This window comes from Girardinichthys multiradiatus, chromosome 17 (genome assembly GCF_021462225.1).
Source record: "Girardinichthys multiradiatus isolate DD_20200921_A chromosome 17, DD_fGirMul_XY1, whole genome shotgun sequence".
NCBI classification, from domain to species: Eukaryota; Metazoa; Chordata; class Actinopteri; order Cyprinodontiformes; family Goodeidae; genus Girardinichthys; species Girardinichthys multiradiatus.
In genome coordinates, this window is record NC_061809.1 from 23,137,260 (window position 1) to 23,157,349 (window position 20,090).

The 20,090-nt window shown below is 39.2% G+C and overlaps 1 protein-coding gene across 1 annotated transcript in view; it reads right to left on the minus strand.

Annotated features, from left to right (window-relative positions):
* Nucleotides 1–20,090, minus strand: part of syt1a (synaptotagmin Ia) — a 302,852-nt gene that overhangs the window by 10,039 nt on the left and 272,723 nt on the right. The window contains exon 10 of the mRNA XM_047389686.1: nt 544–677. Coding sequence (XP_047245642.1) covers nt 544–677 — 134 coding nt within the window. The remainder of the gene's footprint in view (nt 1–543; nt 678–20,090) is intronic.

Sequence of the window (20,090 nt, forward strand, 5' to 3'; positions counted from 1 at the left end):
GTGGGGTATCAAACCCATGATTGGTGAGCTGTGACAGGTTTAATTAATTTCACTCAATTACCACCTTGCCTGAGAAGATAATCTTGTTTGTTTTTTATACGTTCCGAGTCAATGAATTTACCTGTTTCTAATAAAGACTCAATCTTTTCTCCCTCCTAAACCACAGATGCCATCAAAGACCATCATCGCTGCTATAATACTTGGTTAAAATCAGCTTAATGATGATAGGTTCGGTGATCATTGCACTGTAAGAAATGCTACAAACAGATAAACGAGATAAATGCCACAGGCAATAATAGAGTGCAGAGAATCACATCCACTCAGCAATTGGCTTGTCTAATTGCAGAACTGAGGCCGATTTAAACTGAAATGCCTTTGATTAAACTGTTATGATGAAAAACAATAAAATGATTGTTTGCCAAATAAGCTCCTATTTATCAAAGCAAATATACAACAGTTTGTTTTTTTATAACTTGTTTCCAACTTAGCAATTAGAAGATAGGATTTTAGAGTGTGATAGTTGATAAGACAGAGGAAACATACCTGGATTTGTTCAAATGGGACTTCGAAGCTGAAGGACTCGTTGTAGTACGGGTTGAGGGTGTTCTTCTTGATTGTCGTTTTCTTCTTCTTCAGCCTCTTTCCGTTTTGCATGAGGTGGATCTTCGCGTATGGATCTAGAGAAGAGAAGTAAAAGGAAAATTTTATTTGTAAAGTGCAAACGTGGTGAATATTGTTAAATATGAGATTTAGAATTAAACCTTTTAGGACCTTCTTATGTAAAACGGTGTCAGTGACAAGCAGGAAACCCTTCCTATGTGTATATCAACAGCAGGCCAGTGGGGTTGGTGCTCTTATACAGCTCTCCTTATTGTGGCTATCACCAATATTAAAGAAACGTTCCACTCATAACTAATATAAAGAACTACTGAAGTTAGTTACGTTAACAATTATCAGTCAGAGTCATTATTCACGAACAAAGTCAATAGCTGAATCATTAAAATCTCAAACTCCTAATGAAATCTACAATAGATCAACAGCTTTGTCTAAGGTTACAAATAGTGGCAATCAGCCTCTTGTGTTTGCATCAGTCAGTTAACCTTCTCTTATCAAGAGCCTCATTGTCATCTGTCCGAATGCCATTTCAAGTGGCATCCAAGTGATCTGCTTTGTCCGTCCGCATCCACTCTCTGGTAATCATGCTGAGCGTCCTTCTGCAAACCGCTAGCTGCCTATTGCTTTCATTTATCTATCCAATTTGTTTATGTTCTCCAAACTGTAACCAAAATTAAACTTGAGAGGGGGATCTTAGCAACTGGAATTGGATTCTTTAAGATGGGAACAATCATCTAGGCAAATTATGAAATAAAAGCTCTCTATTTTATTTTTGGGCTTTAATCGAGCCATTAGGAGGGACAAGGTGAGGCAGTTAATTTGCACATTTATAGAGAGGCTAATGAGACTAAACTATGGGCAGGAGAAGAATCTAACAAGGTCCACGGCCATTTCCTCAGACACAAAAGGGATAAAAAAGCTGAAAAAGGATTCAGTATTAGGTATTAAATGAACCGCTCCTGTCAATTCATATTCCTCTTCACCACATGCATAATTCTACTACTAGTCTCTTTATTAAAAATTAGAAAAAATGTGGGGACATTTATTCATCTGAGAGACAATTAGGTCAATAGATGTTTAAAAAAGCAGCAAACAGCCAATGTAATCTCAGCATGTCAGTATTATACTCATTGTACATTAGATTTCTTTTTTCACTTCAAATTTGGTTTGTGTAATCACTACTTTGGCCATATACTGCACACTTTTCTAATTTAACCCACATATATAATTCTGGTAAATTGTGGCATCTGCCCTTTTTGACTGGCTTAAAAACTACTTTACTGATCTTGTTTGTGTTTTTGTTTGGACAGAAAGCTATGCCACACATTTGCTTCACAACAATGTGAAAAGGAAAATATACTGCATCAGATTTAAAGTTATTATAAATGTAAGGAAGAAAGAAACAGGGAGAAATAAGCAAAAGGTTCAAGAAAACCCATCAAAATAGCTGTGGAGCTAATGTCAAAAGCCCCTTGAAAGATTAAAAGAAAGACAGACTGCATGGAAAGAAATTGTGTCTAAATTAACTCCACAAACTTCTACTCGTATTCGAGTACTTTTATTATTTGTGTTTGTTCTTCAGTAAATTCTAAGTTTGATGTAACATTGAAGCAGCTGACTGACAGCATTTCTTTACTCATTGTCTTTTCCCTTTCACATTTGTGGTTCTGTTTTCTGAAATTATATTTCTTAAAATGTAGTTTCTAAAATGTCCAGTAGATGGCTGCGCATCTGCCTGATTGCAGATTCATTAAAACAGAAAAAAGTCCCGTTTTTTCATAAGGTGGAAATCACTCAGAACAATATAAAAACACAATAACTATAAACCAATACTTTGTGTCTAAATCATGGCAATTTTCTGCAATTAATTCATTAGAAAAAGTTGATGGATGAAGAAAAATAACCTCAGGAATATTAGTGATAAAATGAGAGCCAGAGCTAACAATATTCTATTCAGAAACTAAATCTTAGAAGAGACTGTAAGATTTTCAGTAGCAGCAAACAGAGTGAGGTTAGTTCCTTTAATCTTTCATCCAATTTAGGGGGATAAGGGCCTGACTGCAAAGTGGCAAACTGGAGCAGGGCATCTGACATGAAAATAGAGAGAAAACAGCGTAAACAGAGTCGGGGTGGAGAAAAGCAGCAGAATAAATAGATGACAGAGAGTGAAAGGTAACAGGCTCCTAATGGAGTGGGTGTCCATTATTACTCTCCTGCTGAGAAGAGCTGTAGCAGTGAGAAGATGAAAACAGTGAAGGAGGGCTGTGTGCACGGGAGTGGAAGTGACTGTTGTCGCAGGAAATGAATGCATCCAAAAGTATTCTTTTGTGTACCCATATCCAACACTAATTCATGCACATACTTAATTTAAACAGCAACATGGACCCTTCGGATATTAAGTTTATTTAATTAAGCCATGAACTACGTTTAAAGTTTATAAAAGGTGAGATTTGGCAAACAGCAAAGATGGTTTGAAAAATACTGTCAGCTTGTTGACGAAGGTTTAAAAAACATTTGATTTCTATGATTAAGATATTCCTGTTATAATCAGAGACTCGGTTAAAAGTGCGCAAAAATAAGTATATTTATATCACACCTGTAGACAACCTCATTCCCAAAAAATGGGTCAAAACCTCATTGTGGCTTTTAAATAACATATCTTTGGCATTATTGTTGAAAGAAATAAAAGCTGACATTACAGAGCAATAAAAGCATCATTGTTGTTGTTGGGATTGTTTGGGTTCACTATTTGTAAATCAAAGACAGCAATGATTTGGCTCTTGAGTCTCTTCCACAGTTAGCTTTTGAGTCTAAAACGAAAAGGAGTTTGGGACCCTTTAGTTTGTATCATCTGAGCTGAGTTCTCATTCTGAAAAACATAATAATTATGATGGAGTTTCATAAATCTGGATTTGACAGTGACAGGTTTCTCACTAGCCCTAGACTTTAAAATCAACATGGCTTCCTTTTGCATATAAAATGCTAATAACTCCAGTAATTAACTGTTCAATTGTACTTCTGACTCATTCATATAATGCACAACTTCTATGTGTAAATGTTGCTACAGTATAATAGTCAAATAATGGTGTGTATTTAACTGGTATTGCTAATGTTTTCTTGCATGGTCAGTGAGGACAACAATCCAACATTTTTTCTCGACATCTAGAATACAGGGTGAGCTGAAAGGTAAGATGCCTCTTTTAAAACCAAATTCAAACTTGAAAGGCAAAAGAAACTCAGCAATAATGTTCTATAGTTTGTAATACCAGAATATACTGTATGGAGTATTGGCAGTACAGGACACAAGCTAGAGGCAATATTTCATTTTGATTGGATTTTCTCTGAACCAACAAGCTAGAAATTACCAGAGCAGGGTCAGAATTGCAGCTTGGAGAGATAGAGGTTTGTCTCCTGACAGTTTGTACCTCATTAAATCAGGGCCCAATACTGTAGTACATTTACAGTCAAATTCGATAAATTTGAATATGCGTTCCGATGAGGATCATATGTTAGATTAAAAGTACCTTTTAAAAAATAACAGCTTTTAAACATACTTTTCATTAAACCCACATTTCTGTTTTTTATTGTTGTGATGTCATAATATTACACATATTCAAATCTTAATATTATAATCTCAAATTCTGCATTTTCATTAACTGCAAGGGAAAAAAATCATCACCACCAGAAATAAAAGCTTGTAAACATCAGTCTGTGTGTAATTAATCAATACGTGTTTCACAGAGTGAACTGAATTATTGACATAAATGAACCCTTTAAGAATATTATAATTTATTTAACATGACAGTATTTGTGAACATGCACCTTTAATGTTTTAATTTATACATTATTATCAACCCATGTGCTATTTTGAGTTTAGCTGGAATTGCTAATATTAGCTGGCATTGGTCACTGAACTGTTTTATCAGTGTGCAGCTACAAAACGTTTGAGGGGTTTGGGATGTCTGCCTGAAATCTCAATTTATAACTTTCAAGGCAAATAAAACACAGCAATAATGCTATAATTTCAAGGTTTCACAATACTAAGATATACAGCATGTTGAACTGGGTATGGGTGCATGCCATTTGGACCATAAAGTGAAAATTTCCCAGTTCCAAGAAAGACATATACACTGGAACAAACACTGAGATCAGAAATCTGGCTTGGAAGTACCTTTCCGGGCCCAACCTCAACATCCAATATGGTTGCTATGGATATGAAAAAGTAAAAAAGTTGTAGTGACAACTAGTTTATTTGCAAACGCAGATGTAAATGAATTTCTAACACAGACTATAGCTCTTATATTTTTTATGCTTTTTTATGCAATCACCACCAAATTGTCTGAAAAGACAAATTTCATCACTTGCTTAGGCTTTGTTAGTTGTCAATAGCAACCAGTTTAGGTCAGGTTTATACTCCAAGAATCTTAAATATTAATTGGAGATATACACTGCTCAAAAAAATAAATAAAGGGAACACTCAAATAACATCCTATATCTGAATGAATGAAATATTCTCATTGAATACTTTGTTCTGTACAAAGTTGAATGTGCTGACAACAAAATAACACAAAAATTATCAATGGAAATTAAATGTATTAACCAATGGAGGCCTGGATTTGGAGTCACACACAAAATTAAAGTGGAAAAACACACTACAGGCTGGTCCAACTTTGATGTAATGTCCTTAAAACAAGTCAAAATGAGGCTCAGTATTGTGTGTGGCCTCCCTACAACGTCTGGACATGCTCCTGATGAGACGATGGATGGTCTCCTGAGGGATCTCCTCCCAGACCTGGACTAAAGCATCGGCCAACTCCTGGACAGTCTGTGGTGCAACGTGACCTTGGTGGATGGAGCGAGACATGATGTCCCAGATGTGCTCAATCGGATTCAGGTCTGGGGAACGGACGGGCCAGTCCATAGCTTCAATGTCTTCATCTTGCAGGAACTGCTGACACACTCCAGCCACATGAGGTCTAGCATTGTCCTGCATTAGGAGGAACCCAGGGCCAACCGCACCAGCATATGGCCTCACAAGGGGTCTGAGGATCTCATCTCGGTACCTAATGGCAGTCAGGCCTCTGGCGAGCACATGGAGGGCCATGCGGCCTGACCCACTGCCAAACTGGTCATGCTGAAGGATGTTGCAGGCAGCAGATCGCTCTCCACGGTGTCTCCAGACTCTGTCACATCTGTCACATGTGCTCAGTGTGAACCTGCTTTCATCTGTGAAGAACACAGGGCCCAGAGGCGAATTTGCCAACCCTGGTGTTCTCTGGGAAATGCCAAGCATCCTGTGAGCACAACCCCCATTTGTGGACGTCGGGCCCTCATACCATCCTCATGGAGTCGGTTTCTAACCGTTTGTGCAGACACATGTACATTTGTGGCCTGCTGGAGGTCATTTTGCAGGGCTCTGGCAGTGCTCCTCCTTGCACAAAGGCGGAGGTAGTGGTCCTGCTGCTGGGTTGTTGCCCTCCTATGGCCTCCTCCACGTCTCCTGGTGTACTGGTCTGTCTCCTGGTAGCGCCTCCAGGCTCTGGACACTACGCTGACAGACAGCAAACCTTCTTGCCACAGCTCACATTGATGTGCCATCCTGGATGAGCTGCACTACCTGAGCCACTTGTGTGGGTTGTAGAGTCCGTCTCATGCTACCACGAGTGTGAAAGCACCACCAACATTCAAAAGTGACCAAACCATCAGCCAGAAAGCATAGATACTGAGAAGTGGTCTGTGGTCCCCACCTGCAGAACCACTCCTTTATTGAGTGTCTTGCTAATCACCAAAGATTTCCCCCTGTTGTCTATTCCATCTGCACAACAGCTGTGAAATTGATTGTCAATCAGTTTTGCTTCCTAAGTGGACAGTTTGATTTCACAAAAGTTTGATTTACTTAGAGTTATATTGTGTTGTTTAAGTGTTCCCTTTATTTTTTCGAGCAGTGTATATATATATATATATATATATATATATATATATATATATATTTTTTTTTTCCAAAGTTGTTCAATTTACATTTCCTTCAACATAGATTGTGCCCAGAATATTATACCTATTTGCCTTTTTTTCTGCCACATAACAATTAGAAACAAAGTTAGTGGAAAGGACGAAGCAAAAGGGTAAAATCCTCATTAGTTAAGGGAAATAAAAAAAGTACATGGAAAGGAAAACTGCTTGGTGTTGAATTTTGGTTAAAAAACACATCAAAGACAATCCTTAAGCTTTTCATCTTGAATATTCATTATAGTAATGTAAGGAGAAACAAGTACAGTTTTATTTTTATTCAATGTAACCTTAATTTAACCAGGAAAGTCTGACTGGTATTAGGAACCTCTTGTCATGGAAGTCCTGGCCAAGAGGGTGTAAAGGTTACAGGTCAATTTTTTGAGGACATTGAGCTGAGGCGTTCATTTACGACAGGTCTCCATAGTCTAAAAAAGAAAAAAAAATGCTATTTTGAAAGAAAAAAAGCCCTATTTGGGTTTCTTCACAACCTTGTCAATATGGGGCTTGAAGGTGAGGCAGTCATCAAGCAAGACACCTAGATATTTGTATGTGTGAACCACCTCTATGATATTTTATTCAAGAATGAACACAGAGGGGGTAGCTTGAGGCACCTTCTTGGTGTTTGCAAATAATATATTCTTGTCAGCACTGAACACCTGTTTTAACTGCAGAAATGTGTGCTGGACCACATGAAAAGCTTTCTTAGTAGATTCAACATCTTTAGCAGGGCTATACTCCAAAACAGTAAATAATTGAGTCATCTGCATAAAAATGCATATTAGCACCTGACACGTTTTTGTCTTAATGTACCTAATGAACGGGAGGGGACCCTATACTGAACGCTGCAGCACCCCCTTGTGGACACTCCTGAATTCAGAACACAGGCCATCACATTTAACACAATGAGTCCTGTCACTCAGCCACTGAACTACATGATCTGACAGTCCCAAACAAAGAAGCCAATGCTTTAAAACTGCGTGGTCCACAGTGTCACAAGCTTTTGACAGATCAATAAAAGGTGACGCACCGTCTTGCTTTCTATCAAAAGCAACAAGTATATCATCAATCACTTTCGTAGCCACAGTGGTGATGCTTTGCTTTTTCCTGAAGTCTGACTGCAGTTTTTAGAGAAGTTCATTTGAGAAAAAAAACTCTTTTAGTTGATCACAAACAAAAGAATCAAGAATTCATGACAAGAGACAAGTTTGATGTTGGCCTGTAGTTAGTTTAAACTGCTGGATCAGGGGTATCCCCTGGCAACCTGCATGTCTTCCCCCTCTCTTCACCCCATTTCCGGCCTGTCTACCTTCAAGAAATGACAAAATAAAAGCCACTGGTGCTGCAAAACAAACAAAAAAGAATTGCTGGATAACCTTTTAAAAAAGGAGTAACAAAAGCTTACTTTCAAACTGATAGGATTTCTTTGTTTTGAATCAAAAGATTAAAAAGGATCGTAAGAGGCTGTGCAACCAAATCAGCTGCCAATTTCAAGAAGCAGGGCTCTTTTAGAGCCCTATGCACTTGTTGCACAGAAAAAATAACCAAATTATAAAGGTCTTCAGAAAGAATTGGAACGTCTGGGCAAGGAATCTGGGGGACACTCCTGAAGAATCATACAAAGAACCAGATGATACAAAATGTTTGGTTATGCACTTTAAGACTTTAGTTCTGTCATAGAACGGGACTGAGTCTTAACCAGCATAGACTTAATCACTTTTTAACATTTCTGTGGATTATTGACACTCTCAGTCATGACAGATAAGTAATATTTAGCTTTTTGACGAGAGAAGTACATTTATTTCTTAGTTGCCTGAAGATAGACCAATCAGTGGCAGAATCACCTTTTCTGGCTTTGGCCTGCGCCACAGTGAAACAAGAGCATTTTTAAATGTATGGATAGCATTTTACAAGTAGACACATTACTTTAACCTAAATTCCACCAGTACGTTTATGTACCCATCAAGGGAATAAATAACCCATGATGTTTAATACTTAATTAAAATGGGAGATATGCTCCTGGTTCTTCATTTTTCTGTTGTTAACTTTAAAAAGTTATTATAAGATATGATAATTAGGTTCAAATTGTTATTCAAATTATCACCCATTTTTGCATTTGGTTTACTTTTAAGGGGCATAAAACAATGTAAAGTAAGGTATTTGTGTTTTTTAAAAATTTATTTTAAACTATATTCACACTGCTTTTACATCCAGAAATAAAGCAAAGCTAAAATATTCATTTCTAGTGTTTCCTTTTGCCAGAGCAGCTGACTGGGATAATGCACAATACCCCTTTCTGATGCTGAATAGGGAAACACCTGTGATGCCACATCAGTGCCATCCAGATGCTCTTATCCTTCCAGCCAGCAGATGAGGGTTTGGCATTATTGAGTTTCAGGAGGCTCGTTGCACCTCATATCCATATTTTTCTGTCTCATCCTAGACGAATGTAATCACTCCCATTTTATGGATCAATGGGAGCCCTTGTGATGCACGTGTGCTTCCACATGTATGTGTACAGCACAGGGACTTGCCTTCGCTACCCAGAGGGTTACTCATCTGTGTCCTGGATCTGGGCCTAGGTTTCTTATGGGGTGGAATACTATCAGCGGTGCGTACATCTTGCTCAGGAAGCTATAAGCAGGATTGTGGATAAACCTCGGGCCAAATCCATGGCAGAGTTGAGTCATGCTGCTAAGGCCGTCTAATTTTTTTGAATTTCAAGCTGGGAAGTGCTTAAAGTGGTGAGTCCTTTTTATTCTCATAGGGCTGGAGATGCCTAAAATTGATTCTGCAGTACAGGTTTTATGTACAGACACAGACCATCTTTAGATATTTCCTCAAGTGTGGCCACTGTGGGCGCCTGCAGAGTTGTTCCAAATGAACACCAATACAGCTCAGTTAAATATAGCTTGCCTGTCATCTTAGCTTTCCTCCCATCATTTAGGATTTGCCATGGTGGGTGCACCCAAGGGTGGCTGTCGGTTCGGTTTTACACACTCAGCTCAGCGATGAATCATAAATGTTTCGAACAAACACACAAGCATTTACAGTGCAAACTCTTCTCTGTACTCCGCATCCACAGAAACAGGTTTCTTGATATCTGAAAGGGGTCTCTAGTATCATGTTGCAGTCTTGTTTGCATGATAGGAACATACATTAACCAGAACATTAGCTTTTTAAACTGTTTAGCTCACCTGATCCAATCACTATGACTACCTTAAAAGAACATCTTATGCCAGGTTCTTTCAAAGTTTTTAAAAGAACCTGGTATAAGACGTTTTTTCTTTTAAAAACCCTTGATCCATCTATCCATTTTGATTACCCTATCTCAGATAAGTCACAGAGGTAACAGGTCAAGGAAGAAAACCCAAACATTACTCTACACAGCAACATTCTCCACCTCATTCTGGAGTATTCACAGGCCAGAAAAGAAATATAGCTACATTCTTTTGATGCAGATGGGCAGTGGCTTTACCTAATTGATGGAGCTTATCTCTAAAGCAGAGCCTGGCCACCCAATGGGAAAAGCTCATTTCAGCTGCTGTATCCGGGATCACTTTCTTTTAGGTATGATCCACATCATGACCAAACGAGAGGGTCAGAATGTAGACAAACCTTTAAATCAAGAGCCTCACTTTTTCACAGCTCTTTCTTCACAACACACTGAAGCATTTCCCACATATCTGAAAGTTGAGGTCCCAACCCATCTATCGATCTCCTGCTCCATCCATTCATTACATGAGAATAAGTTCCTCCCAAGAGGGAGACTGAGCAAAGAAGAAGCCCCACTTTTTCCTGTTGAGAACCCAGACCTAAAGCTTAAGTTATCAAGTCTCATCCTAGCTGCAAAGATACACCCTGAATGCTTATCTGCTACTTTAAAAATAGGTCAGAAATTATGAAATCTGCATGTGGAAAACAAGGTTTCTAAATATTAAAATAAGGGGTCTGAAGTGAAAATAAGGGGAGCTGGCTCCCATTTGGACCAATACACACTTGTACAGTACTCCATAATCTAAGCTAGAGCGAGTAGATGGATGTTGAATAATTGTAGCCCGAGAATCAAGCCTCGAAGAAAACCACATGCATTCTTTATTCAGTAAGATTTAGAATTGCCAAATGACAAAAAGAAATCTGCAAAGTAAGATTTGAACCAATAATGCAGTACAAGAAAGTACATTCACCTACCTTGACTACAATAAAAGTGAAGTCAGCAGTATGTTTTTGAATTTAACACATTTGACTGTTGATCAGCAGTGAAAATACATACAGGGGTTGGATAATGAAACTGAAACACCTGTCATTTTAGTGTGGGAGGTTTCATGGCTAAATTGGACCAGCCTGGTAGCCAGTCTTCATTGATTGCACATTGCACCAGTAAGAGCAGAGTGTGAAGGTTCAATTAGCAGGGTAAGAGCACATTTTGCTCAAAATATTGAAATGCACACAACATTATGGGTGACATACCAGAGTTCAAAAGAGGACAAATTGTTGGTGCACGTCTTGCTGGCGCATCTATGACCAAGACAGCAAGTCTTTGTGATGTATCAAGAGCCACGGTATCCAGGGTAATGTCAGCATACCACCAAGAAGGACGAATCACATCCAACAGGATTAACTGTGGACGCAAGAGGAAGCTGTCTGAAAGGGATGTTCGGGTGCTAACCCGGATTGTATCCAAAAAACATAAAACCACGGCTGCCCAAATCACGGCAGAATTAAATGTGCACCTCAACTCTTCTTTTTCCACCAGAACTGTCCGTCGGGAGCTCCACAGGGTCAATATACACGGCCGGGCTGCTATAGCCAAACCTTTGGTCACTCATGCCAATGCCAAACGTTGATTTCAATGGTGCAAGGAGCGCAAATCTTGGGCTGTGGACAATGTGAAACATGTATTGTTCTCTGATGAGTCCACCTTTACTGTTTTCCCCACATCCGGGAGAGTTACGGTGTGGAGAAGCCCCAAAGAAGCGTACCACCCAGACTGTTGCATGCCCAGAGTGAAGCATGGGGATGGATCAGTGATGGTTTGGGCTGCCATATCATGGCATTCCCTTGGCCCAATACTTGTGCTAGATGGGCCAAGGACTACCGAACCATTCTTGAGGACCATGTGCATCCAAGGGTTCAAACATTGTATCCTGAAGGCGGTGCCGTGTATCAGGATGACAATGCACCAATACACACAGCAAGACTGGTGAAAGATTGGTTTGATGAACATGAAAGTGAAGTTGAACATCTCCCATGGCCTGCACAGTCACCAGATCTAAATATTATTGAGCCACTTTGGGGTGTTTTGGAGGAGCGAGTCAGGAAACGTTTTCCTCCACCAGTATCATGTAGTGACCTGGCCACTATCCTGCAAGAAGAATGGCTTAAAATCCCTCTGACCACTGTGCAGGACTTGTATATGTCATTCCCAAGATGAATTGACGCTGTATTGGCCGCAAAAGGAGGCCCTTCACCATACTAATAAATTATTGTGGTCTAAAACCAGGTGTTTCAGTTTCATTGTCCAACCCCTGTAATTTACCATAACATGCCAAACAATTTTGGCAATTAAACTGATAGTAATGGTAGTTTTACTGTGTTTTTACCAAGTTACTCACACTACGATAGTAGCTGAAGTGTGACCTGACAATTAAGCATTTAGGTAAACTTTCAAGTATCACAGTTTGAAGCTTATTGTCTTAAATAAGTATCAGAAAAAGATCTAAATCACAAGCACCAACAACATTCATTTTGTGTTCCCAATTACTTTTAAATTGCTTTTACATCAACCTAATGATTCCTTAAGTCCACTGGCTTACATCAAAACATGGAGGAGGCCTCCCTTGGGACCAGTCAGAAGCACAAGACAAATAATCCTTCTAGCTCAAATATTTGATACTGGGATATCGCCATGGGTAAGGGAAGTGTAGCTTCATTTCCATCCACACAGCACCTGTGTGCTTTGATAACCCCACTTTTTGCAGGCCATTACTTGGCTATGTGCTGCCTCACAGCTCTCTGAAACATCGTAGGAAGTACAAAAAGAGGGAAACAAAACACTTTTAGTATAAATGGTCTGAGTTAGTCTCGGGAAATTATCCTTTCGCTAAACCTCTAAATCATTTTTGATGTCCTTAATACCAATATTACAGTGCATTACCTTGAAAAACTGTAAATGTCTAATTTTGTACCGCAATTAGATAAACTACACAAAATAGAATGACACATTTGTGGGAGGTTGAATGTGTTTTTGAGGTTAAGAGACCCAATAAGTGACTTTCTTGGTTCTTGGACAAAAGAAATTGCCCCCTGGAATTAAACAATTCCATGAAATCTGATTGTCTACTAGTCAACATAATAGCTATGTATTGTAGCTATAAACTGTGCAGCTTGCAACAGTGAAAAAAGGATTAAGTTGTCTGTGATGAGACTGGGATTATTTTAAGACGACAGCTAAAGAACATGGTGCTCTGAGCATCACAGCGGTTAAGAAGCAGCAACATGAAAAGTTAACTAGAACTTTAAAAGACAAAGTTTTAAAGCTCTTTTTAAAGTAACTCAGAGTGAGTGAAGGTTCACGGACTGTTTCATGAGGAGCAAATCAAAAGAATTATTTCTGATTATACATTGGTTAATGATAATTCCCACATCTTCCTCTCTGAGCTATAATTAGGCATGGTAAACAGGATGACAAAAGGGGAGAAGGCTGATCCCAGGCCATCAATTACATGTCCTCCTTCTTAAGCTCTGGCTGTGCTTGGAGGCTAATTATTGTTGTTCAAGACCTGCCCGTTATTTCATCCCTGTGCTACACATTTAAGGCTTTTTTTTTTTTTTTTTTTTTTTTTTTTACAGAGAAAGGCAATTAAAAGTGCAAAAATACAGTGCAATTTGTATGTAGTTCTGTTTCTTATTGCAACAGAGATCAAGTTAAACATGACAAAGAAACCAGCTTGTTGATGTGGTGAAAGTTCAACATGTTCACAGTCTCGTGATGCAAAAAAGGCAGAGGTGAGAGCTAATGCTGGTATCATAAAATGGCAACAGGGTATGGGTTCTCCTCCTATTGTAGCCAAATGGCTGCTTGCACAGGTTTCATAGATGAAAGGCACCTCTGAGCTTTTAATGCACTCTGTTACTTTACTGCACATTGTTTAGGCTTATAGCGAGACTGGCCTGTCAAGCAGAAGGCAAGTGGACCCAGGTGTATGGTAATTGTGGCGGAAAGAGTCAAGGCAGGAGGGACTTGCACAATGGGGATATTGAAATGAACCTCAGGAAAAAAGTCAAAGGAGCAGCAGCCAGATTGCAGTGTGATTTTATGCTTTTATAATAAATCCATGGAGGAATATTTATATGCATCTGAGCAAGACACTGAAATCAAAAGCTAGATATAGATGTACTTTGATACAGAATATGCCAATTCCTAAAACCTGTACTATTTGTCCTTTAACCTAAATTACTACATGAACATAAATAAACATAGAAAGTAAATAGGAATTTATGATAACAGAGATTAAAACCTGTTAATACTGAATTTCTAAATGAATCAAACAAAGTGCTATTTTGTCCATGTAATGATAAAGTTAACACCAGTTTATCCCTGTCGTCATAGCGACCACTCCTCCTTTATATATTGAACTAAATAGTTTGGAGGGTTTTCTTCACCTTGCCGTGAGCTGGAGAATTTTTTTAATACTGGGAAGACATTTTCTAAATTCACATTTGAAATCTTTCTTCTCAGTTCTAAGTAATGAAAATATTCCAACTTAAGGTACATTACAACATAATGAATGAGGTGGTGTAAAAAGCAAATACATGAAAGTGAAGCTCTGTCATGTAAAGGTGTAGAGCAAGACCCCAAAAGGCAGGCAGGTAAAAATGAACAATTTTACTCAAAGGAAATTTTAAAAACAAAAAAAGCCTAAGGTCCAGGAGGGGAATACAAAATAGCCTAAATGATGACCTGACCAAGAGCTCGCCAAATGAGAGACATTGAAACTGGAGAGTTGATTAGTGAACAAGGAGCAGGTGGTTGATTAGAAACATGGTGGAGCTGTGAGGGAAGGCAAGTAACAGAAGTTTAACTGAGGAAATAGGGGAAATGGCTGATAGACCACCCAAGGCACAAGGGGGCAGAATATTAAAACCAAAATGGAGCTAAACACAAAACCAACATACCAAAGATTATGGCAACTTCTGAATGAAGGAAACAGAAACTGCTTTTATTTTGAGATCCTCAGACGGAAGGATCCTTGTATCCTTCTATCACCTAAAGAACATCTCCAGCATTAAAGGACTAATGTCTCAGCAGGACCTTAAAAAACTACGTTCATCTTTAGTAGTATTTATTACTGCAACAGTGTCTTCACAGGTCTGCCTAAAAAGTCGATTGGACAACTGCAGCTTTTAGTTCTTATGCTCCACTAATCTGGAATAAACTCCCAGAAAACTGTAAAAGTGCCAAAACCCTAAGTTGCTTTAAATCAAGATAAAAACATATTTGTTTAGAGTGGCCTTTGACTGTGCTATCTAAACATTATTAGTTAACTTTTCAGTCCAACTTTCCTTTCATTTTTGTATCAATCATTTCATCATTAATTCTTTAGTTAAATTTTTTTTTATCTTATCATTTTAATTATTAATTTTAATTATTTTTATAATTATTATATTATTCATTAATTATTTATTGTAACATACTTTTCCTATTATGTCTCTGTTTCACGTACAGCACTTTGAATTGTCTTGCTACTGAAATGTGCTACATAAATAAAACTTGCCTTGCCTTGTAATGTTGCAATTAGCTTAACAGCAAGAGAATGTCTGAGATAAGCTATATTTGTTTTGTTCTGAAATGATCCAGTCATTTTATACAGCTTTCAGTTGGTCAGACATTCATGTGGTCATTACTGTGAAGCTACAACTAACATGAACAGATTTTTATGAGCCATTAACATCCCATAATCCACCACCATGACTGGCAAATAATCAAACTCATCCTTTTTATAGCAATACGTGCACAGCAGCTGCAGTATGTAGCTCACATATGTTGGGGTCATCCATTTTGGTTGGACAGACCGACTAGGCTGCGCAGTTCAACATGCGCAGCTCAACGCAGCTCTGACGTCACCCGGGATTATAAAACCCGCAGAAAATGAACTTTCGTTGCCATTTCCAGCATGTCTTACTGGATGAAGCAACGGAGGCGCATATCTGGAGAGACAAAAGCTCACAGGCAAACTTTTCCTCCACACAGCCATTACCGGAAGAGCTTGAAAGCTGGAAATCTGTCTGATGTAAGAAGGTTAGAAGATTCATAACCGATTGAAGACCCCGTTGACACTCCGGCACAGGTGAAAAACAGAGGTTTGTTGCCTAGGAGATGAGTATTCCTCCTTGTTGATTCAGTCGACTGCAATGGGTCCTCATCTTTTTCTGTTTTTTGAATTGATCACGGACACGTCAACCCTCCCCCGTTTTTCTTCAGACCTACCCATCCTCACGCCAGTGAATAGAAGAAGGCAATGTCAAAGTAATTTCATTCTTTTTATATTAAATCGGATAGGTGTATTTAGAGGTCTGGGCAGGGTGAGGCATAGTTAAGTACATTTAGAATCACCAGTAGTTAATCCAAGGTATTAACTTGTTGCATGCAATACTGATTGAAATGTTTTATGCTGAGCTGTTTTGATGTGCTGTGCGGCTGAATCGCAGAGTGCAGATGTGATCAGCAAGTTGTGTACGGTAATGTTTTTCCAGCTGATCCCAAATTGGCCAGGAGTTAGTAGTTGGACTTTTAAAAGTTTTCCATTCAAAGCAGCTGAAGTCTGAGCCTCGTGGCCTGACCACTCCTTTGTCTCAGTTTTATTACTGGAGTTTTTCCACTGAGTTCCGCTTCAGAGTTTTATGATCCCTTGTTCAAGATTTGGAGCAATCAGCCGTTAGTGGCTAAAGTTCTACCAGCTGATCACCACCATCCAGACGCATCAGTGCACCAAGAAGGCTTTCATTTACATTGGTTCTGCTCTACTTTCCAAGTTAATCCAAATTGCATTTTTGTATATAAAACTGCTGGTTTGATCTTCATAGACACTTGCTATATGGTCAAAAATGTTCACTTATATAAAGAGAAGCGTTTGTGTTTATTTCGTGCAAAAGTGATTTATCTGTCAAAATAAGGTCGAAGTTCCCACACGGATCGGTTGCCAGGCTAAAAACTACATTAAAAAGACCAATGCATACTCCGGTAGTACGGAGAGAAACAACAAACTTCTATCTGGTCAACACATTTCATACTTTCAAACCTGACCAGCAAGAGCAGAATAATGTCATTTTGTTCTTGTACCCCTGAGAGAGAACATGTGATGAGATGACTTGAAAAATTACAGACCTATATCCAATCTTACATTCTTATCTAAAATTCTTGAGAAAACAGTTGCTAATCAAAGGTGTGAGTATTTACACAGCAATGACCTATTTGAAGAGTTTCAGTCAGGTTTCAGAGCTCATCATAGCACTGAAACAGCTCTGCTGAAAGTCACTAATGATATTCTGATGGCCTCAGGTAATGGACTTGTGTCTGTACTTGTCCTCTTAGATCTCAGTGCTGCATTTGATACAGTCGATCACAATATTCTCTTATAAAGTCTGGAATATGCTGTAGGGATCAGGGGAACAGCGCTAGACTGGTTTAAATCTTATTTGTCTGACAGATTCCAGTTTGTTCATGTAAATAATAAATAATCTTTAAACTCCAGGGTTAATTGTGGAGTACCACAGGGTTCAGTACTTGGGCCAATTCTCTTTACTATATATATGCTTCCAATAGGTAAAATTATCAGGCAGCATAGGATAAATTTTCACAGTTACTCTGATGATACTCAGCTTTACTTATCCTTAAATCATGATGAGCCCAACCAGTTAGACTACAAGCATGTCTTAAAGACATAAAAACTTGGATGACCTTAAATTTTCTGCTTCTAAATTCAGACAAGACAGAAGTTGTTGTCTTTGGACTGGAGTCTTTAAAAAAGAAACTGCTTAGTCAATCACTTAACCTGGATGGCATTAAACTGACCTCCTATAATAAAGTAAAAAACCTTGGTGTTATTTTTGACCAGGACACGTAATTTAAATCCCATATTAAACAGGTTTCTAGGATTTCCTTCTTTCATCTCCGGAACATTGTCAAAATTAGAAATATCCTATCCAGGAGTGACGCTGAAAAACTAGTTCATGCATTTGTTACCTCAAGGCTGGACTATTGTAATTCTTTACTATCAGGATGTCCACAAAATGCAGTTAAAAGCCTTCAGCTGATTCAAAATGCTGCAGCAATTTTGATGAATTTTAAAAAGAGAGATCATACTTCTCATATTTTGGCTTCCTTACATTGGCTCCCTGCTAAATCCAGAATAGAATTTTAAATTCTCCTCCTCACATATAAAGCCCTTAATGATCTAGCTCCATCATACATCAGAGATCTGATTATTCCATATGTTCCTAACAGAGCACTTCGTTCTCAGACTGCAGGTTTACTGGTGGTTCCTAGAGTCTCTAGAAGTAGAATGGGAGGCAGATCCTTTAGTTATCAGGCTCCTCTCCTGTGGAACCAGCTCCCAGTTTTAGTCCATGAGGCAAACACCCTGTCTACTTTTAAGGCTAGGCTTAAAACTTTCCTTTTTGATAAAGCTTATAGTTAGAGTGGCTTAGTTTATCCTGAGCTATCTCTGTAGTTATGCTGCTATAGGCTTAGGCTGCTGGAGGACATAATGACCACTTTCACCCTCTTCGCTACATTCTCACACTACTCTCCAATTTTGCATTATTTGCTGTTGTTTCAGCTTTTAACTTTATGTTCTCTCTCTTTTCTCTTCCTAGAAGCTACACCTGGCCTGACTCTGTCTACCTGTGACACCTTTCTGGAGAGGGGCATCGTCCAAGCTTCTGCTGGCAACAACTAAATGCTCACCCTCTACCAATGATCCACATGGCCCTGTCTTTTAGTGTTTAACCCTTTCTCTCTCCTAGACATGGAAATTGACTGAGCTTTTACTGTAACTAATTATATGTGCTCTCTTTCAGACTCTAACCTTGAAAACTGGCTCAGAGTTTATCTGTTCTTTCTTTCTAGATGAAACGACTAAAGGAGCTACATCCATTAACATTTACTTTTCCTTCCCATAGAAAATACTCCTGGATCAGTGCTTCTTTGTTCTCTTTGTGTCTCTGCTCTGTTCTCTCAAACCCCCAGTCGGTCATGGCAGATGGCTGCTCACACTGAGCCTGGTTCTGCTGGAGGTTTCTTCTTGTTAAAAGGGAGTTTTTCCTCTCCACTACATGCATGCTCAGTATGAGGGATTGCTGCATAGTCAATGCCAGTGACTGTCCACTATCTCTACATGCTCATCCGGGAGGAGGGAATGCTGCAAGTCACTGACTGGATGCAATCTGCTGGGTTTCCTTAGACAGAAAAACCTTTTTTCCAATTTGAATAAATAACTGAATCTGACCGCACTGTTCAATGGTTAGGATTAATTGGAATGTACAGGGGTTGGACAATGAAACTGAAACACCTGTCATTTTATTGTGGGAGGTTTCATGGCTAAATTGGACCAGCCTGGTAGCCAGTCTTCATTGATTGCACATTGCACCAGTAAGAGCAGAGTGTGAAGGTTCAATTAGCAGGGTAAGAGCACAGTTTTGCTCAAAACATTGAAATGCACACAACATTATGGATGACATACCAGAGTTCAAAAGAGGACAAATTGTTGGTGCAAGTCTTGCTGGTGCATCTGTGACCAAGACAGCAAGTCTTTGTGATGTATCAAGAGCCACACTATCCAGGGTAATGTCAGCATACCACCAAGAAGGACGAACCACATCCAACAGGATTAACTGTGGACGCAAGAGGAAGCTGTCTGAAAGGAATGTTCGGGTGCTAACCCGAATTGTATGCAAAAAACATAAAACCACGGCTGCCCAAATCATGGCAGAATTAAATGTGCACCTCAACTCTCCTGTTTCCACCAGAACTGTCCGTCAGGAGCTCCACAGGGTCAATATACACGGCCGGGCTGCTATAGCCAAACCTTTGGTCACTCAAACCAATGTCAAATGTCGGTTTCAATGGTGCAAGAAGCGCAAATCTTGGGCTGTGGACAATGTGAAACATGTATTGTTCTCTGATGAGTCCACCTTTACTGTTTTCCCCACATCTGGAAGAGTTACGGTGTGGAGAAGCCCCAAAGAAGCGTACCACCCAGACTGTTGCATGCCCAGAGTGAAGCATGGGGGTGGATCAGTGATGGTTTGGGCTGCCATATCATGGCATTCCCTTGGCCCAATACTTGTGCTAGATGGGCGCGTCACCGCCAAGGACTACCGAACCATTCTTGAGGAACATGTGCATCCAGTGGTTCAAACATTGTATCCTGAAGGCGGTGCCGTGTATCAGGATGACAATGCACCAA